At 30.5% G+C, this 19376-nt stretch overlaps 1 protein-coding gene and 1 long non-coding RNA gene across 2 annotated transcripts; one reads left to right on the top strand and one right to left on the bottom strand.

Annotated features, from left to right (window-relative positions):
- Nucleotides 1-271: 271 nt before the first annotated feature.
- On the top strand, nt 272-4246 carry LOC130821033 (BTB/POZ domain-containing protein At1g67900-like). The gene is made up of 4 exons (XM_057686633.1): nt 272-865; nt 968-1037; nt 1584-2810; nt 3232-4246. Exons 1-4 carry the CDS (start codon nt 807-809, stop codon nt 3718-3720), a joined length of 1845 nt encoding a protein of 614 aa, XP_057542616.1. The 5' UTR covers nt 272-806; the 3' UTR covers nt 3721-4246.
- A 7085-nt stretch (nt 4247-11331) lies between these two features.
- LOC130820766 (uncharacterized) lies at nt 11332-12464 on the bottom strand. Its single transcript, XR_009045251.1, has 2 exons — nt 12147-12464; nt 11332-11717 (listed from the first exon to the last, which is right to left on the bottom strand). It is a non-coding gene; the product is annotated as an uncharacterized LOC130820766 (long non-coding RNA).
- Nucleotides 12465-19376: the final 6912 nt, after the last annotated feature.

Genomic DNA, 19376 nt, shown 5'->3' with positions numbered 1-19376 from the left:
ATCGTCTTACGGTGAAACCGCTTTTTTATTCTCCTTATCTAATTTGTACTCGCTCGATTTGTTTTGGAGTGTCTGATTTGCTTTTTATATTAGAAATATTATCAATCACTTTAATTTGGAGAAATGTGTTTGAGTCACAACAAAGATAAGTTAAATATGTCGATAAAGTATAAATCATAATAAAGAAAAAAATTTAATAAAACCGACTAAATAAAAAATAGGACAAATCGGAGAAAAAAGTTCCATATATACCCAAAATAACAACAAAACCAACAACCCAAAACTGAGGACAATAGAACACCACCCTTCCTTTTTTCTTGGATTCTATACTCCTATCTCATCTCATACCAAATAAAGCTAAAGTCTCCCTTTTTTTTAATTTCAGGAACTGCAAATTTCTAGTAAATTACATTTTTTTTTATATTTTTATATTTATATATGAGGTGCATGTTTGTTTAAAGCTGTTTATATTGATTTGTTTATTTTAATTCCAAACCCAAAAATAAAACCCCTTTTTTTTTTTTTCTTTTTTTTCTCTTTAATGAGAGATAGAGCCATAGAAGAATGGATGCCCTCTCATTGTGACACTATTGCTTTGCTTCTAATAAAAACCAAAATCAGCACTACTGTTTTAATTTCCCTTCTTCTGTCATTTTCTGGTATTATATTTGCTTTTAGCTTATTAAAATGATAAACCCACAAATTTCCCAATTCAATTTCATTTATTTTTCCAATTTTCTGATCATATTTTGCTAATAATTACAATATACAAATTGGGTTTTTATCTGTTTCTTAAACTTGTAGCCATGAAATTTATGAAACTTGGATCAAAACCTGATACTTTCTACACTGCTGAAGCTGTAAGGTTTGTCAATTCTAACTCTTTTTTCGCAATTTTTAATTTTATTTCATCAAATTATTATTATATATATAGTTCTTATATGAAAATTAATGTCTTATGAAACAGGGCAGTTTCTTCTGAAGTGTCTAGTGATCTCATAATTCAAGTTCAAACTAGTAGATATTTGCTTCACAAGGTACATATACATATTATCTACTTCTATTAATCTTTTAGTCATGAATGGATGTTTTATCCACTAACCATCTGAGTTTGATTATTATTTTTGTCTATATATATGAAATAATTTTGATTTTTTTATGGAAATAATTTCACTTTTAAATTATTTTCAATTAATTTAATATTTATTCTTAGTTTGCTATGAATAATCTAACATTTGTCTTAATTTGCCGGCAACATACCTATTATTACCCATGATGGTAATATGGTATATTATAGTCAAATATATGACAAATATTAAATTATTAGAAAATAATCCAAACATAAGATTATCTACGATAAATGGGCCTTATAAATGCCAATTTTTCTTTTATTGTATAATACTTGTGCTTATGTCCTCGGTAGCAAATTCAAGGGTATATGTGATGAATATTCTATCATGTCTTGATGGTTGAATTTCTATCATACCTTTTCACACGAGACTAGAGCTTGTGACCTTTCATCACGTTGGTTACTGATACATGTTAACTGATTGTGTTTGAATTTTGGTTAATTTTTCATGCAGTTTCCTATGCTGTCAAAATGCCTGAAGTTACAGAAACTATGTGCAGAATCCCCAAACTCATCACCCCACCAACTAATCCAACTTCAAGATTTTCCATTTGGGGCTGAATCATTTGAACTCTGTGCAAAATTCTGCTATGGAATAACCATCACATTAAGTGCACACAACATCATATCAGCAAGATGTGCAGCTGAATACCTTCAAATGTCAGAAGAAGCAGAAAAAGGGAATTTGATTTATAAACTTGAAATTTTCCTCAACTCTTGTGTTCTTCAAGGGTGGAAAGATTCAATTATAACATTACAATCCACAAAAACATTTCCATCATTATGTGATGATCTTGGTATCACTAGTAGGTGTATAGAAGCTATTGCTTCAAGGGTCTTAACTAACCCATCAAAGATTAGCCTCGCTCGAACCTGCTCGAGTCGTGCTGGTGGTGGTGGTGGTGGGAAAGACGAGCCCGTATCGTGTAGGAATAACAAAGGGTGGTGGGCTGAGGATATGGCTGAGTTGGGTATTGATCTATATTGGAGAACAATGATAGTAGTAAAATCAGGAGGAAAAGTTCCTCCAAATATAATAGGAGAAGCATTACAAGTTTATGCATCAAAATGGCTTCCTACAAAGCAAGTAATTCCTGAAATTGATTCGGATAAAACAGGAGAAAAAACAACTAAGTATAGATTATTACTTGAATCAATCATAAGCTTACTACCATCTACAAAAACCTCTGTTTCATGTAGTTTTTTGCTTAAGTTACTTAAAGCTTCAAACTTGCTTAATGCTTCTCCATCATTAAAAATGGAGGTTGCAAGAAGGGTAGGAATCCAATTAGAAGAAGCTAATGTAAAAGATTTGTTAATACCCAGATCATTAAGTGAAACCAAGTACGATTATGATGTGTTTATGGTGATTTTAGAGCAGTTTATGGCACAAGGATCGAGTCCTCCTACAAGTCCTCCTAGGAGTAAAGGAAGGTATGAGAGGAGAAATAGGTCAAGATCAGCTGAGAATATTGATATTGAGTTACAAGAAAGTAGATCTTCTTGTGGTTCTCATAGTGCTAAGTTAAAGGTTGCTAAGATTGTTGATAAGTATCTACAAGAGATTGCTAATGATCCTAATTTGCCTTTATCTATGATGATTGCTATTGCTGAAGGTGTACCTGATTTTGCTAGGGTTGATCATGATGATCTTTACAAAGCTATTGATATTTACCTCAAGGTTTGTTCCTATTCTATGTTGAAAGTTGGTGATAAGGTTTGTTACTATTCTATGATTAAAAGTTGGTGAAGTTCGAAAACAGCCTTTTTGTTATCACTAACAAGGTAAAGTTGCATCAGTGTTGCATATTTCGCTAGTTAATTCGCCTTTTAAATTCGCAATTCGTTCAAAATGGCCGAAATAGCCCAGAATCGACCATATACGCTTTTTGCAATTTGCGAGAAGATTAGCGAATTATGTGACACTGGATTGCGTAAATTCAACCCCAAACCCATTTAGATGGGAGTTATTTAATAACATTGTGGTAATTGAATGTTGTAAGGAAATGTTGATTTTCAATCATTTGTCAATTTTTGATCTGAATCGAAAATTCATATTATTTAAGCTTGAAAGTCTAGTTAACATTGAGCTTTATGTTCAGGCACACCCCGAGCTCACGAAAAGTGAAAGAAAACGATTGTGTAGAGTCTTAGACTGCAAAAAACTGTCCATGGAAGCTTGTATGCATGCTGCACAAAATGAGTTACTCCCACTTAGAGTGGTAGTGCAAGTCCTTTTCTTCGAGCAAGCTCGATCAGCCATGGCGAGTGAGAAAGTCACCGATCTACCCCCAAATATCAAGGCATTACTCGCTGCACAAGACGATAGTTCATCTAAGCCTATTGGAACATTAAGTACAACAACGACTACTCCAGGAGCCGAGGATCAATGGAGTGTATCGGACCTTAAATCAACAAAATCGAAAGTCTCAACCCTTAAGATGAAGTTGGCCGAGGATGACCTAGAAGAAAATAGTTTCGCAAAAGGATTAACGTTTAAGAATCTCTGTTCAATACCCACTCGTCCTAAACGAATGTTCTGTAAGTTGTTATCGATCAACAACAACAAAAGTACGAGTGCAAAAAACTAAGGAAGAAAACTAAATTATCGTAATATAGAAAATTTTTTGACGGTACCCTGCTATGAAACTTTTGTAAAGTTTTTTTTTTTTTTAATTAGGGGAAAAGGAAATTAAATGTGAATTATTGATGTAGCCCTATTTGAATAAAGTGAAGAGAAATCTCTTAAGGGATACTCTCAATTTGAGTCCACAAGAATTAGGATTTGGTAGTTGTAATTGTATGATCATATTAGGGACCATAAATGTGGTTGTGTTTATTTTTCCATATATTATATCAAAAATAATGTCCCTATCCATTTTTTTTTCTTTCCTTTTTATCATTATGTAATGCAATCCAATATGTACTCAATTTTCTCATATCTAACTACTATGTATACTTTATGTAAATGGCAAAGTATTGAAAATCAACAACTAAAAGCTTTGACCTAATGTTGAAGCCATATTATGATATGTTATATACTCTATTATACTCTCTTAGATGAGAGACTTTCAGTTAGAAATGTAAACGCAATACATATCCTTCTCATACATAGTACTGTTAAATATTTCACTTGAAATGAGGGGTGAATACGATTCGAATGAGCTAATGATTAAGGCCTTATAATATGTTACGTAACACTTCTGTCAGGTTCACTTCTGATACCATATTAAGAAACTAACTTAATTAAAAGCTTAAATAGTAGTTAAAGCTCCAAGATATTGTATATATTACTCTTATCTGTGAGAATTGAATCCCTATTGCCACAAAGGTTTAAAGGAAAACTTTCAACCTCTACTCCAACCGATAAATATAATTCTCAATATTATCAATGTCTTAATCCCAATAATATAACGCACGCTTATAATGTAATATTCTAGCTTTGAATTAGTGTATAATAATTTAAGCTAAATTAGTGATTGCAATCGAATTATTGAGTCAAGTTAAATATTGATGCTAAAGCAAAGGTGTACCCGGGAAGGTGAGAGGAAAATCAATGATTAAGTTCGTACAGGAAAAATAAGAATGGGAGACAAGATATATTTTCTACCAAGACACTATAGTTTGTAATGACTAATTGATTCTCCAAAAGCATGTTAGTTTTAGATTATAAACCAAATCACTCTTTGTCAATCATTCATTTTATTGTAGATTGATTCTTCCATGTACATTGAATAGGGCTTGCTGAAAGTTTGAGATTGAAACTTATACATTGAATAGGGCTTGCTAAATATATTTGATAACCCTAAATATTCTTGAGCTAAGGGACTCTTTAATCGCACTCTTCTTTATGGGTTTGAGTTGCTGTCTTTCTTCCCTCTCGAGACCCTGACCATAGTTCTTATGAGGGGGATATATTGGGTATGATGATGATGATGTTCTTAACCACCAGTGAATTTTGGGCAAGGAGAGGTGTTTAAAACAAATCTGATAATTTAACATTTATCCGACCTTAAAACCACATTCGATTTGACCACACTTTAAAATGGATCTACAATTATTAAAAGCCATGTGGACACAAGACCTGAATTTGAACTGATCAAAAACACATGTCTCCAAATCGACCCAATGACCCAAGTAAATACGGGTGAGCATGTTTAGGCCCGATTGTAATTCATAATTAAAGTCTCTATCAATATTAAATCGTATAAAATATAAAATTAAAAAAAATATAATAGGCAAGTTATTTGAATACACATGACAAGGTGAGTTTTTCCTTCAAAAAAAATGACAAGGTGAGTTTTTTAAGTGTAACACAAATTCTTGTGAGAGACGGTCTATTTGAAAGAATATTTTTAATTGGGTCAACCTATTATATATTTTTTTTAAATATTCTAAGTAGACATTAAGAATTATGTAAATACTCATTTAAGATATAAAAAATAGGCATTAAGAATACGATAAGTGAGTATTAAGGATAATGTGAGTAGGCATTAGAATACGGTAAGTAGGCATTAATCTCTAATGGGCTGGACTTAAGATATATCTCTCAAAGAGACGGTCTCTCAAGAGAGTAGCTGTAAATGTAATGGGTTCAAGTTCAAATCCATATTCTTTTTTTTTATGAAATTTCAACCGGCGACCGTGAGTTTTTGACTTTTTCACATGATAGATAAATGTTATTTTAAACCCGTGTGGTGACCTTGAGCTTTCAATTTTTCCATGTGATAAACCAAATGTTAAGTTTTTGGTTAAATAAATACTTATTTGACTAAATTTCAAAATATGTGATCAATTAGGGCAATTATATTTTTTTTATTTATAAAAATGTCATTATATTAGATAAAATCACGTGAAATTTGTGTTTTAAAAACATGAATCAAAGTACTAAATTAACTTTTATCGTTTCTAATCTGTATTATTATGTAATTGTTAGTCATTTTTTTCTTTTGTAATTATGGCATTGGTAATACATTGGAATAAATATTTTGAAGAAAATGTGATGATTAAAGTTGAAGAAATATGGCGAGCCCTACAAAAATAGTCTCACTGTGAGATCGTCTCATTTAAGAATTAGTGAGAAAACTGATTTTGGGTAAAGAAAATTTAGGAGCTTAGTAATAAATTGGATGAGTGGAGGAAACTTTAGAAAGTAAAGGGCTGCGCATTAGTTGTACGAAGACCGAGTATTTGCGTTGTGACTTTAGCGGGACAGCACCGGTAGATGACCCAGAGGTTTTGTAACATCTCGGAATAACTCGGATCGTACGAAAAGAGAAGATGACCTTTTAAAAACAAGTGTATATCGTCCGAGTCAAACCAGGATGTTAGAAGGCAGTTAAAAACGGATTTGAAATTAAGGGAAGCTTGCGGATCGAGTTTCATTAGTGTTATTATGAACTACTAGATATAAGAAATTCTTAGCAGCGGATAAGAACGAAAAATTAAATCAACTTATTACAACTTGAGAACAAAATCGCCTCATAAAACCAAATATTCTTTAAACTTTATTAGAAGTTCTTATCAAGACTTCTGTATCCTAACGGTTTATTTCTCCAAGGGACAATCCTCACTCCCCAGACCTGCAACTTAACTTACTGCTAGTCATTGCCCAGATAGGAAACAACATCATCGCAGGGTCGTTAAGACCAAAAGTACACGTCAGCTAACGTCGCATAACAAATAATTAATTACAACAAGAGAAAGACTTAATTCAATAGCTGTCAATTCGCAGAAAAGTACGCTTTGATCATGCTAATAAAGAATAATTATTTTCATATAAAGGTTAGTCAGCCATACTGCTGTACTATCCAGCCATACTGCCGGTACACTCCAATCTCCATAAGTGAGACAATACATTAGGGGGAGCTAACCCCTAAGCAAGTCTCTACCATAGACACTCGCCTTACTTCGGTGCCTATGGTTAAGTATGCATACCCCCGCGGTGGCTCATAATGCCCCCATATACCGCGAGTAATTCATTTCCACCAATTGACGTCATACTACATCCACTTTAAGGTTAGTGAGGTCATACTACCTCTGCTTATCAAAACAATGTATAAAAATTATTTATTCGAAAGATAACATTATCCGTACTATATATCCATGCCTTACTTTTGTATACCATTATTATATGATACATCGGACTAATGCGAACCACACTGCGTGTACATACCTTAAGCAAGATAACCAATTCACAAGCGTCTTAATCAATTCCCGGTCACGAATCGACTTCCTACAAGGTTCAATCGTATTCGGGAAATAAGCACACATACACATTTTCCTCAAATCATCCATAACACACATATACAATTACACCCACACCTAGAATACCACACACATCATGAACATCCATCACATACTATAACATGGTAAACACACAAAACAGGACAGCATACATAATCTGTCCAGAAACACAACTTAAAACTGTCAAACTGAAAATCCGACTTCACCGTTGCGTCCGGAAGGCGTCAAAACCCCCGGGTACCAATTTCCATAATTTATAACATAGTATAAGTATTTTTAACCTAATTTCAAAGCCAAAAATGTTCCAAAAACACCTTTTTTCACCATTTTCCAAACCTAAGGGATTTTGTCATTTCATTTTTTTTTATCACAAAAATATAAATTTCAATGCTTTATTTCCTATTAAATCTAAACGACTATTTACATAATTTTCATGACCATCTATGAAATTAATTTTTATTCCTCAAAAATAATTCTTTTTACACAATGTACACACACACACATCACATATATATTTATATATATTTGTCTAACAACATTATAAATTCCTCCTATTAATCAATAAAATAAATTTCTAACACCACATACATTTTTCTATTAGCATCCATTTTTTTTATATATATATACTTTACAATCATCCTTCACACACATATAAACATATCTAAAACCCTAAAAAGAAACATTCTTCATCAATTTAGATAGAAAAATACATCCCAAAATCATACATGAAATTTTAAATTCATAAAGTAAACATGAATTATAAGATAAAACATATAATAATCATAGAATTTTAAATTAAAACTTAAGATTCAACATAGATTAAGAATTACACTTACAATTGTAAAGGAAAACACGAAATGATGAAGTGTGATGGAGTTAGGAACGTGAATTAGGAGGAATTTTGAAAGGATGTCAATATGAAAATAATTTAGGAATTAAGAAGGGTTAATTATATGGGATTAATGCCTTGATCCTTCATTACCCTAAGGGAGTTACAAGCTCCACCAAGAGTCCCTCCTATTTTCTTTCTTTTTTTTTTGAAAAGAAAAGATGGGTTAAGGAAAAGTTTGGGCCCAAATAATTCTAATTGCCAAAAAGGATTGCAAATCTCATGACCAAGCCCAATAATAAATAAAATATATATATAGAAATAATATTACTAGTGAATTATTAAATATATCGGGAAGAAAATATCGGGAAAATATCGGGGTGTTACAGGTTTCCATTGTTGAAGTAGTTGTTAAATGTACGACCAAGTACAAGTATTTGAAATCGATCATTCAAAGGGATGGAGAGATTGACAAGGATGTAAATCATCGTATACAAGCGGGTTGGATCAAGTGGCGAGTAGTCACCGCGGTGCTATGTGATAGGGAATTTCCAAGCAAGTTAAAAGGAAAATTCTACCGGACGACAATCAGACCTGCTCTGCTATATGAGACTAAATGTTGGCCTGTAAAGAAGATTTTTTAACATAAAATGGAAGTTACAGAAATGCGTATGCTGAGGTGGATGTGTGGACACACATTGATGGTTCGAATTAGGAACCAAGAGTTTAGGGACAAACTAGGGGTAACCCCTTATTCTAGAAAAATGTGCGAAAATAGATTGAGATGGTTTGGACATATGCAGAGAAAGACTCTTGCCACCCCTGTGAGGAGAGTAGAAAGCATTATAGTAGAGGGTAAGAGGAGTCGAGGAAGACCTAGGAGAACTTGGGATGAGCAAATAAAAGTTGACTTACGTGAGTTAAACCTCTCCGAGGGCCTGACTAGGGATAGAGGTAGTTGGAGACGTCATATCCATGTTTTAAACTACTAATGTCCTCGTAGATTACTTCTTTGTGTTCTTGCCATCTTGCTCCTCTCGCTTCTTTTATTAGTTTTTCTAATACCTTTTATTTTGTAGGTGGATCTACTTATTTATTCTATTTATAGGCGTTTATTTTATCTTTTTCGTGTAGCTAGGTCTCCATAGCTTTCTCGAGCCGGGGGACTCCTTTGGTCGCGCTTTACTTTATGGGTATGAGTTGCCGCCGTTCTTCCCTCCCCAAACTCTGTCCATAGTTTTTTTCTATGAGCGGGATATATTGGGTAGGATGATGATGATGATGGTAAGGAAATTAGGAATATAGTTAAGTTATTGATCCTTACTTTATCAACCCATTTAGTATAATTTTAGTTGGAAATTCTCTTAATAAATTTATCACTAACTCTTAAATAAGACGGTCTCACGGTGAGACTATTTTTATTGGGTTGGCCCAATACATACTTTATGTTTTAAAGTGATCACTTATAACGTTGAAGTGATCACTTATAATTTAAAAAAATCATTTTTTATAATTTGAGAATGATTATTTATAACCTTAAAACGATCACTTACGATCTTAAAGTAATCAATTAAAAAATAGGCTAATATATGGGCCCATCTTATGGTGAGACAGTCTCATATAACATGAGATGATTTTTTTACAATAACATTCTATCTGGACTAGGACTGTAAAAAATAGACTCAACCTGTAATACAGTTTGAAATCGACCTGTATCCGACCCGTTGTTGACCCGAGGTGTGGTGACCTGTAATCAACCGAAACTCGACCCGATGGTTACCTATAACTCGACATGAACCCGATTATTTTAGACTCATAACCGACCGAAACCCGACTCGAGAACAACCCACAACTCGAACCCATCTTTAACCCGATAGGTACTCGACATAATCCACACAAGTGACCCATAATCCACACCTAAGATTAATCCGACAAAATAGTTAATCGAACTCGATTTGAACCCGAATTGTTACAATTTGAATTCGTCTTTAACCAAATGGATACTCGACATAATCCCAGTTAAAATGACCCATAATGTACACCTTATGTAATTGATGAGTATAGAAGCCATTTAGTGTTAGCTTCTAACACCACTTTCTTTAAAGTGTAATTATTGATGAATCCAAAACAATAAAAACGGTTTGTGAATTGAAAAACAATTAGCAAGGAGTGTGGGAATGAAAAGTGGGAACTGGGAACGCTTGGATGCATGGAGCCGTTGAAAAAATTTGTTCAACTGAACTTAAATTTAACCAATCAAAATTTGAAGAATAACCAAATCACAACCTTAAAAATGATATAAACGATTCAAAGTAAACCTGAATCCAAAATGATATAATCAATTCGAAGTGAACCCGAATCCAAAATAACCCGACTCGACGTTAACCTAAAACGAAAATTGACCCGACCCATAGTCTAATCGAACTCGATTCAACTGCTGTATAACCAATTTAGATTTGAACTGTATTAACCTAACCCGATATAAATTAAAACTGAAATTGACATGATTCGAAACTGAAACCGATCTGGTGTGATATTAACCCGACATAGACCCGCAATTGTTTACACCCGTACCTGAACCTACTCGATCCAAAGTGTCATATTACCTAAAAAGACCCAAACCCGATAAAACCCAACCCATAACCCGACCGAGTAACCGAATTTACTGTTGGCCTGGTCTTGAATTGGGCTCCTAATCGAAACAAGAAACTTAAATCTAAGCAAAATTAACACTAAATTTATATATATATATATATATATATATATATATATATATATATATATATATATATATATATATATATATATATATATATATATATATATATATATATATATATATATATATATATATATATATATATATATATATATATATATATATATTGTTCATATTTAGAATCTTGGGTTCGCCTATATTAATAATATATATATATATATATATATATATATATATATATATATATATATATATAATATATATATATAATATATATATATATATATATATATATATATATATATATAATATATATATATATATATATATATATATATATATATATATATATATATGCGAACCCAAGATTCTAAATATGAACAAGACACAATAGCAATAACACATCAATAGCAAAACATATATAATCATCAATTAAAAGAACACATACATGATTAACATGATCATGTCGTAAATATTATCACAATGAAATCATATGATGATCTAGAGTTCATAAATGATGATAAATAACATTAATTGCAGCATGATTTGGCTTAGAAGATGCAGGAGGATCAACACTTTTGGTGCGTTGAAGGGTTGGAGATCGATGAAGACGGCATCTAAAAGAGCCAGCATGAGTAGTTGGAGAACAAAGACAACTGCTTACTTTTGAACTTCCATTGCTAGCTTGCCTTGTTAATCCTCTTGGACTTGTTGAATTATTTTCTGGAATTTCTATCTTCATTCCTCCTTCATTTGACTCCATTTTTACACTAATTTATCTTCTTGATCACCACCTTGCAAATTGTGTAAACATGCATAATTAGTAATACTAAAACACACTTTTTGTTATATTAGCACTAAATAGTTGTATTAATAGTGTTAAATTAGAAAAATCGGATTTTGTTTCAGTTTGAACAAATATCACATTCTCTAGAAAAAGTCTTGACCCCTTCCCTTAGTCTATCCTATAATTTTTTTTAAAAGAAATTAGTGTTGAATTAAGTTAGAAAAGGATTGATTCCATCTCCTCTAGACTGTATAGATTGTTTAGCCTATTCTCGGATAAAAAAATAGTGTTAAATTAAGCTAAGAATCATGGGTTGGTACAGTTAGTATAGTGGTTGAAGATTTTTGTTTTTCCCTTCTAATAAAAGATTGATTTTCATCATTTACAAGAAACATTAATTCCCTCTCTCCACCAATAAGAAATTCTCTAACCTTACCCGAAAATAAAAAAATTAATATTGAATTAAGATGAGAATTATAGGTTGGTCTTTCTTTTCACTCGACATAAAACTATTTTGAATTGGAATTACAAAGGATTTTTTCCCTTGATTTTTTGGGTTATTTGGGAGTCTTTTACAAGAGTTTTCCTTTAGCTAAGAAAGAAGTTTAGTGCAAAGAGTCTCTACCTTCTTTTATATACTACATGATAAGATGAGGAGAATGGGAGAACAAAGTATAATGGGAAAGAGTATTTGATCATGACTTTAAGATAATAAAGTAGGATAGGGATAAAAATCATGGTGATGAAGATCATGGGCATGATAACATAATCCACAATTGACATCTCACCTAAAATATGGCAACTTTATGTTATGCTTCAACTACTCTAATTATTGATGCTTACTCTATAAATGTTTACTGACATCCTCTTAGGTTACCTTTTGGTGTTTTTGATCTTTTTGTTTTTCTCATTTCTCTATTGTTAGTTTTTTTGTTTTTTTTTTATTTTGTAGTTGGTTGTACTTATTTATTTTATTTATAAGCTTTTAATTTATCTTTCCTGTATAGTACGTCTCTTTATTTTTCTCGAATCGGAAGAATTCTTTGACCGTACTCTCCTTTATGGGTATGAGTTGTCGTCTTTCTCTCCTCAAACCCTATCCATAACTTTTCTATAAGCGGAATATATTAGATAACCACCATTACTCTAAAAATGTTAATAAGAACAAGAGATTAGAGAGAGTTTTAGTAAAGGTGAAAGACTGAAAATAAACTCATCAAATTAACTTCCCACTCAAAAAAGTAAAACTAGAACTTTCCGTTGAAGATAAGATTGTAAACTAATATCCTATAAAGATTAGCTTTAGAAAAACTTATTTTTATTCATTATAAAGACAAAGGTGAACTTAAAGTTTACCATTTTAAAAAATAGGTTTTATTTAAATTTTATTAGAAAAATAAACTTCAAAAGCAAAATAATTTTAAAAATAAATTTTTAAATATAATCATCATCTGAAACAATAATTTTGCCATTGAGTAAAATTATATTTAAGCCAACGATTAACTTAATGAAAATTGTAATACAACTCTTAGATAAAAATTGTTGTCTTACAAAATGATTTGGGTTTGTATAGAAATTCTTTTTTCTTCTTCTTATTCCTCGGTCTCCTAATATTCCTCTTCTTTTCCTCCATTTACGAGCTTTCATCAATTGGGTCGATTTATGATTAAATTTTCAAATTTAAAACAGGCCTTTTCCAACTAATATCAACTAATTGAACCGATCCTAATTCTAACTAGTTCTCCCCACCTTTATTTGACCCTAACTTTTAACCGATCTGCATACTAAAGGTTTGTTTTGTTCACCTAAAACAATAAGCAATTTGTAAATTTAAGTTTTAATCAGGTTTAATTAATAAAAATATGTTACACACGGTAAAAATCAGTTATAATAAGTAATAATAAGTTGCAATATTAAAACTCGATTATAATTTATAACTAAAAATCGAATACAATCAATAAAACTCAGTTTCAACCAGTATAAATCGGTATTAATTAGTTTAAATAAGTTACACTTAGTAATAATCAATTTTAATTTGTAAAATCAATTTCAATCAAAAAAAAATATTTTAGTGAGCTAACATTAGTTGAACTAACTGAGCCTAAATCGACTCCAACCTTATAATAGCCCATATATACTCCAAAGAATTGTGTACAAAACAAATGAAATTTTTTTATATTTCAAAAATGTAAGGCGTTAGTATATGGCAAAGAATTGTCATCGTCAACCGTTTTTTTTTTTCTAAAATCGTCAACCTACTTGATAACTGTATTTAATTTAATACACCTAGACAATTATTTATGGAGTAATTGAAAAAATTAGATATCCTTACTTAAAAATTTAAATTAAAATCAAATGGTGTAAATGGGATAGTAGACTGCACGTAAGATCAGACTGAATCAGATCAAATCAAATAAGACTTTAGTTAATTCAGATCGAAAAAAACATGCCCTTAGTTTTTAAAAACCAATACTTTTGCAACCAAGAGGCTAAAACTCGTGTGGTACACTAACTATGATTTTACATGAATTTTTGAAATTCTTGAGTGAAAAAAAAAAAATTAATTAAATAAACTAACATTTAAACTTTTTCTAAAAGTAAGCATCCAAACCCCAAAGCTGTGCTTTGGAGCTGTTCGCAGTTAGTAACTGCGAACAGGTCAAAAAAGACAAAATAGCTGTTCGCAGTTAGTAACTGCGAACAACTATTTTGTCTTTTTGCTGTTCGCAGTCTAACTGCGAACAGCTATTTTGTGTTTTTTGAACTGTTTGCAGTTACCAACTGCGAACAGCTAGTTTGTCTTATATGCTGTTCGCAGTTAGTAACTGCGAACAGCTCCAAAGCACAGCTTTGGGGTTTGGACGCTTACTTTTAGAAAAAGTTTAAATGTTAGTTTATTTAATTAATTTTTTTTTTTCACTCAAGAATTTCAAAAATTCATTTTACGTATGCACCCGTTAATCTGAACCAGACTACCCTTTAAAGGGCCAGCCCATTTGTAATATAACAACCCAACCTGTTTTGAATGGGCTGTTTACAGCTTCATGGGTTTTTAATGGCCTCTGGCCATTCAATAGCTACACCCTCCACTAATGAAGGCCATGACAAAACAAAGGCAACTTTTGCTATTCAAGCAAAAATTATTGATGCATATAGAAGTTTAAGTTAGAGTGTTAGGGCGATTTTATGTTTGATATTTCGTTTCTGGTTATCTTTAATTATTGTGCATATCTAAATATTTTAGCAATTAATTTTATTTTTAGATGTTGGTTGTTTTGGATAGAATCGAGTCATATTTAATTTTAGTTAATCTTGTTGGTTTTTGGGCAAATCTAGATGCATTTACTCTCTTTTATTCACCCCTTTTATGCCATTTACATTTTTCACTCAATTCAATACACTTTTCAATCCTAAATATATAGTTGTGTATACTTAGGGGGTGTTTGGCACAAGAGAGTAGGACTTGTGAGACCTTAACACGAGACTTTTAAGATGAGACTTTCAAGATAAAAAGTGTCTTATTCCTTATTTGTCATATTAGGAACTTAGAAAAAAGACAAAAAATAAAAGTGTCAACTAAAATACTACCCTCCTCAAGACTTATCTTGGAAACTTTCTCATTTTTTAATACCATTTCCTATTCCAATTCTCTTTAAAGAAATCAAAATTTTAACTTTTTTAGGCCAAAGTTTCATTCCCTCCTTGAAATCCCATATATGCCAAACGCTCCCTTAAAGTGATCGCTTATAACCTTAAAGCGATTAATTAGAAAAATAAACTAATTATATGGTTTTGTGTTTCACAAAACCGTTACAAGCAAGACTTGCTGAAGTCATAATATTCTCCTAGTTTTTTTTTTTTTTTAAAAAAAAAAAAAAAAAAAAAAAGCGTCTATACCTAAAAAAGTGAAAAAAAAAAAAAAAAAAAACATTCTTTTGACTTTTCATACTTGTTGACCCAATGTTGTAAACCCTAAAATGGTAAAATTTAGTTTTATAGGTAAGTGAAAGTGACTAGTATGGTTTTAGTTGCGAGTTATAAACATTAGTTGCTTTGCAGCTCAGCTTGTAGTATGATCTTATAACCATTTTGTATTGGATCATAGATTATTAATTAACATAGTGTTAGGTAGTCGTCCAAAATATCTTTTAGTAATGCATGCTGATTATAATCCTAAATATATCAATGAATTGCCTAACCATCTTGCTTGCACCGGTTGATCTTGAACAGTTTTTGTAGGACGACCAACTTATTATAAAATTGTTAAATGAAATAATCGAAACCTATATAGAAGAGGATCGGACAAGATTTTTGATATAAAAAAATAAAAGAAAAATTACCGTAAATAATATAATTTTTGTTAATTTTCCTACAATAATATTAACTATTGATTAATTATGAATAATACCAACTTAGAGGGAAAAATAACAAAATATTGTATTATTCACGGTAATTTTTCCAAAAATAAATTATGAGGGCCTCAACCTCGACAAGTCCAAAAAAGATCTGAATGGTGCATTATAGTTTAATATCGAGCTTATATGTAAATATACATGTACTTACTTCTATTAATGATGTCCTTATAACAACTTAAAGTCATTTAATTAAAGTTAAAGATTTTAAACTAATGTATCAATAGGTTGTGATCCTTAAATGTATGAAGACTTATTTTATGATCGATTGAATATTAGTCATATGGTAATATTATATATAGCAATAATTTTGGTTCCTAGTTTATACATATTTCATTTCTCCCCGCCGTTCCATTATCAGATAAATATGAAGTGAAAACATCAAAAGTCACTACAGAGAATACATATTAACCTGAAAGATCTAATCGCTCTCGTTTTACAAAATTTCTCCTGCGCTATGAAATTAGATAACTTTCGATTTGGTCTTTGAAACTTCGTGAAAAACGTTTGATTATATTTAATACCAAGTGATGAAAATTAGGCAAATATTTTAGAGTTAAAAACTAAATTATTTTGATATAATTTTTAGATTATCTGTATTTGACACAGAATAAATATCTAGTTATTTTTCTAATTCAACATAATAGATCATCTTAATAGTAATAGTTTTCATTTTTTACCCCATCACGCAAGCGTTTTAATGAGTTATGCCAATTCAACAATCCGTTAGGCTCAATCTAACCCATTAGTATTAAATTCTTTAAAATTTGAATATTATTTAAGTTTTCATTTTCATATATGACGTAAAAATTCTAAAACCAAAGAACAGAATTCTATGAATATTCGCTAATTTATTTTATTAAAAGCTTTTTTATGTGCTATTTAGATTAATTTAGCTTAAAAATCTAGATTCAGCTAAACATTATTTTCAAAGCAAAGAATTATGATGTTATGAAGTTATTTACACATAATTGTGCTTTAGTTCTATAGTTAAATCATAGGAGTATAAGAAAGTAAAGCTTTATTCTTTGCCATATCTACTTGAAAAGCATAATCTAGGTTAATCATAGAGTCATCAGCATACTTACGTAAAAATAACATGTTTTTACATAAATACATTGCATAGTACTTGTATAAAATACTGTAAAATATAAAATATAAAAATAATACACTATTACATATCAGCAATCTTTTCTGATTTTGTATAAATTCGTTCATTAAAATGATGAAAAATCATTGACAATATAGCGATTTTTCGTGTGAACTAAAATTTTTTCGATAATCACTAACAGCGAATCATTACTAAACCGCAAATACATAATTGGTAGGTATAGCTCAAATAATGCAAACTTGTAACACCATATGTACGTAGACGATATTGTTAGAATTGTAGTTTCAAGGGGTTGAGTGAGAATCTGAAACTTTAAAAACATTATTTTGTGAAAGAAAAGTAATCAATATTATTATTATCCTTATAGAAGTTTCTATATAGTTTACCTAATTATTGCTTTATGGATTATCAAGTTTTAGAAGTTAAATTACATATTTTTTTTAATGAAGTAAAACATATACAAATCCAGCTATAAAACCTACCTTAATACATAAACGTAAGTATCGTAATAATGTTTGTGTATGACGATCTATATATATTTTTTATAGAACGTACATGACCAAAATAAACGAGGTAGAGATATATTTCTCTCATTTGTTATCACCTCCTAGGAAGTTCAATGGTTCTAATCCTTGGGGCATCCTTAATACAAGCAAGTTCCCGAAGAAAATACTTATCCTACAAAATTTCAAAATGACATCGATGTAGAAGCAGAGCGATTCATCATACGGAAGAATTAGCATATTAAAATCGATGATAATGCTGATCTTAAAACCGACGATTTTATTAAACAAATGGGCGAGTTAGAACAACAACAACAACAAGATGATGTCTTTGTAGATGTCAAAGCGGAAAAATTCATTAAGAAAAACAAGTTAGAGCTTAGTAAATTGTCCCACAATGTTATAGGTAAATAATTGTGTGTGGCTAATTCCATTTATCGGAGAATTTTATATTCCTTGTATATGGTGAGTCGAACACTTATTTTATATACGTAAAGAATCAACTTGGTCGTTATAGTTCTGTGTCATATGTAATATAATTTAACATTAATAGTTTTTTTTTATCAAATTATGAGTCGAGTCATGACGTAAGCAAGCTTGAACCTCCTTCAACAACTAATAAAGATGGAGTCTAGTTTAATTAAAGGATACATAATTACATTTACAAGTGCAAATAAAAAATATATATAGATAAAATTAATTTTAAATACGAAAAATATTTATTTTATCAATTTAAGCTTTGATGGTAGTTTTATAATGTTTTAACGTACATGTGACAATTATTATTATTGCTCTAATCCTTTTACATATTTAGAACTTACAAATTTCAAAGTAAATATCTACAATGATAATAATATGAACATTTAAATGATGGTCTATATGAGGAGAATTAAATGACAAATTATATCTTTTATTAAAAAACTAAATAAAGAAATAAATATAACCAGTGAAACTGCGAAATCTAATATTAACCAAAAGCTCAAATTGATAGTGAGTGATAGAGCCAGCTTGAAAATCCTCACGACTCCATTATCCAAAAATAGTTTAAAAATTACATGAAAAACCAAGTAGAATAAACAAAAGTTGAGAAATCAAAGAAATCTAACCTACAAAATCTTAAATGAATATGTTAATATGAACCTTACATTTCTGGTAAGTTAGGTAGTGCCAGCCATGACACTTACACTGTCATAGCTACTTCTATTTTTTAGTGTCACAATAATAATTTACTCAACACAACTGTCCTTTTAGCTTACTTTTAGTAACTTATATGGATACAAGTTAGAGGACCACAGGCAACAGCAAATAAAATACAAAAAATAAAATCATTTTTTTACAATTATTTGTGAATTGAAACTACGTGACAAACCATATTCTTTATGTTCTTTAAATGAAGTTTCTATAATATGAGAATTAAAAAAATAAATTTTTTTTGATAGTAGATGGAGTATTATTTTATTTAATAATAGATGGAGGGAAATTGAGGATCACATATATTAAAAGAAATTTAAAGAAAAAAATATCAAAAAATAAATGTTGTTATAAAATTAGTGAAAAATATATGAAGACCATTAAGAATATATTATGTAAAATAATAAATTATTTATTAAAATAACAAATAAAACTTTAAAATTGACAAA

This window comes from Amaranthus tricolor, chromosome 8 (assembly GCF_026212465.1).
Source record: "Amaranthus tricolor cultivar Red isolate AtriRed21 chromosome 8, ASM2621246v1, whole genome shotgun sequence".
NCBI lineage: Eukaryota > Viridiplantae > Streptophyta > Magnoliopsida > Caryophyllales > Amaranthaceae > Amaranthus > Amaranthus tricolor.
The sequence above is the reverse complement of the archived record's forward strand: the minus strand, read 5'-3'. Positions and strand labels throughout refer to the sequence as shown.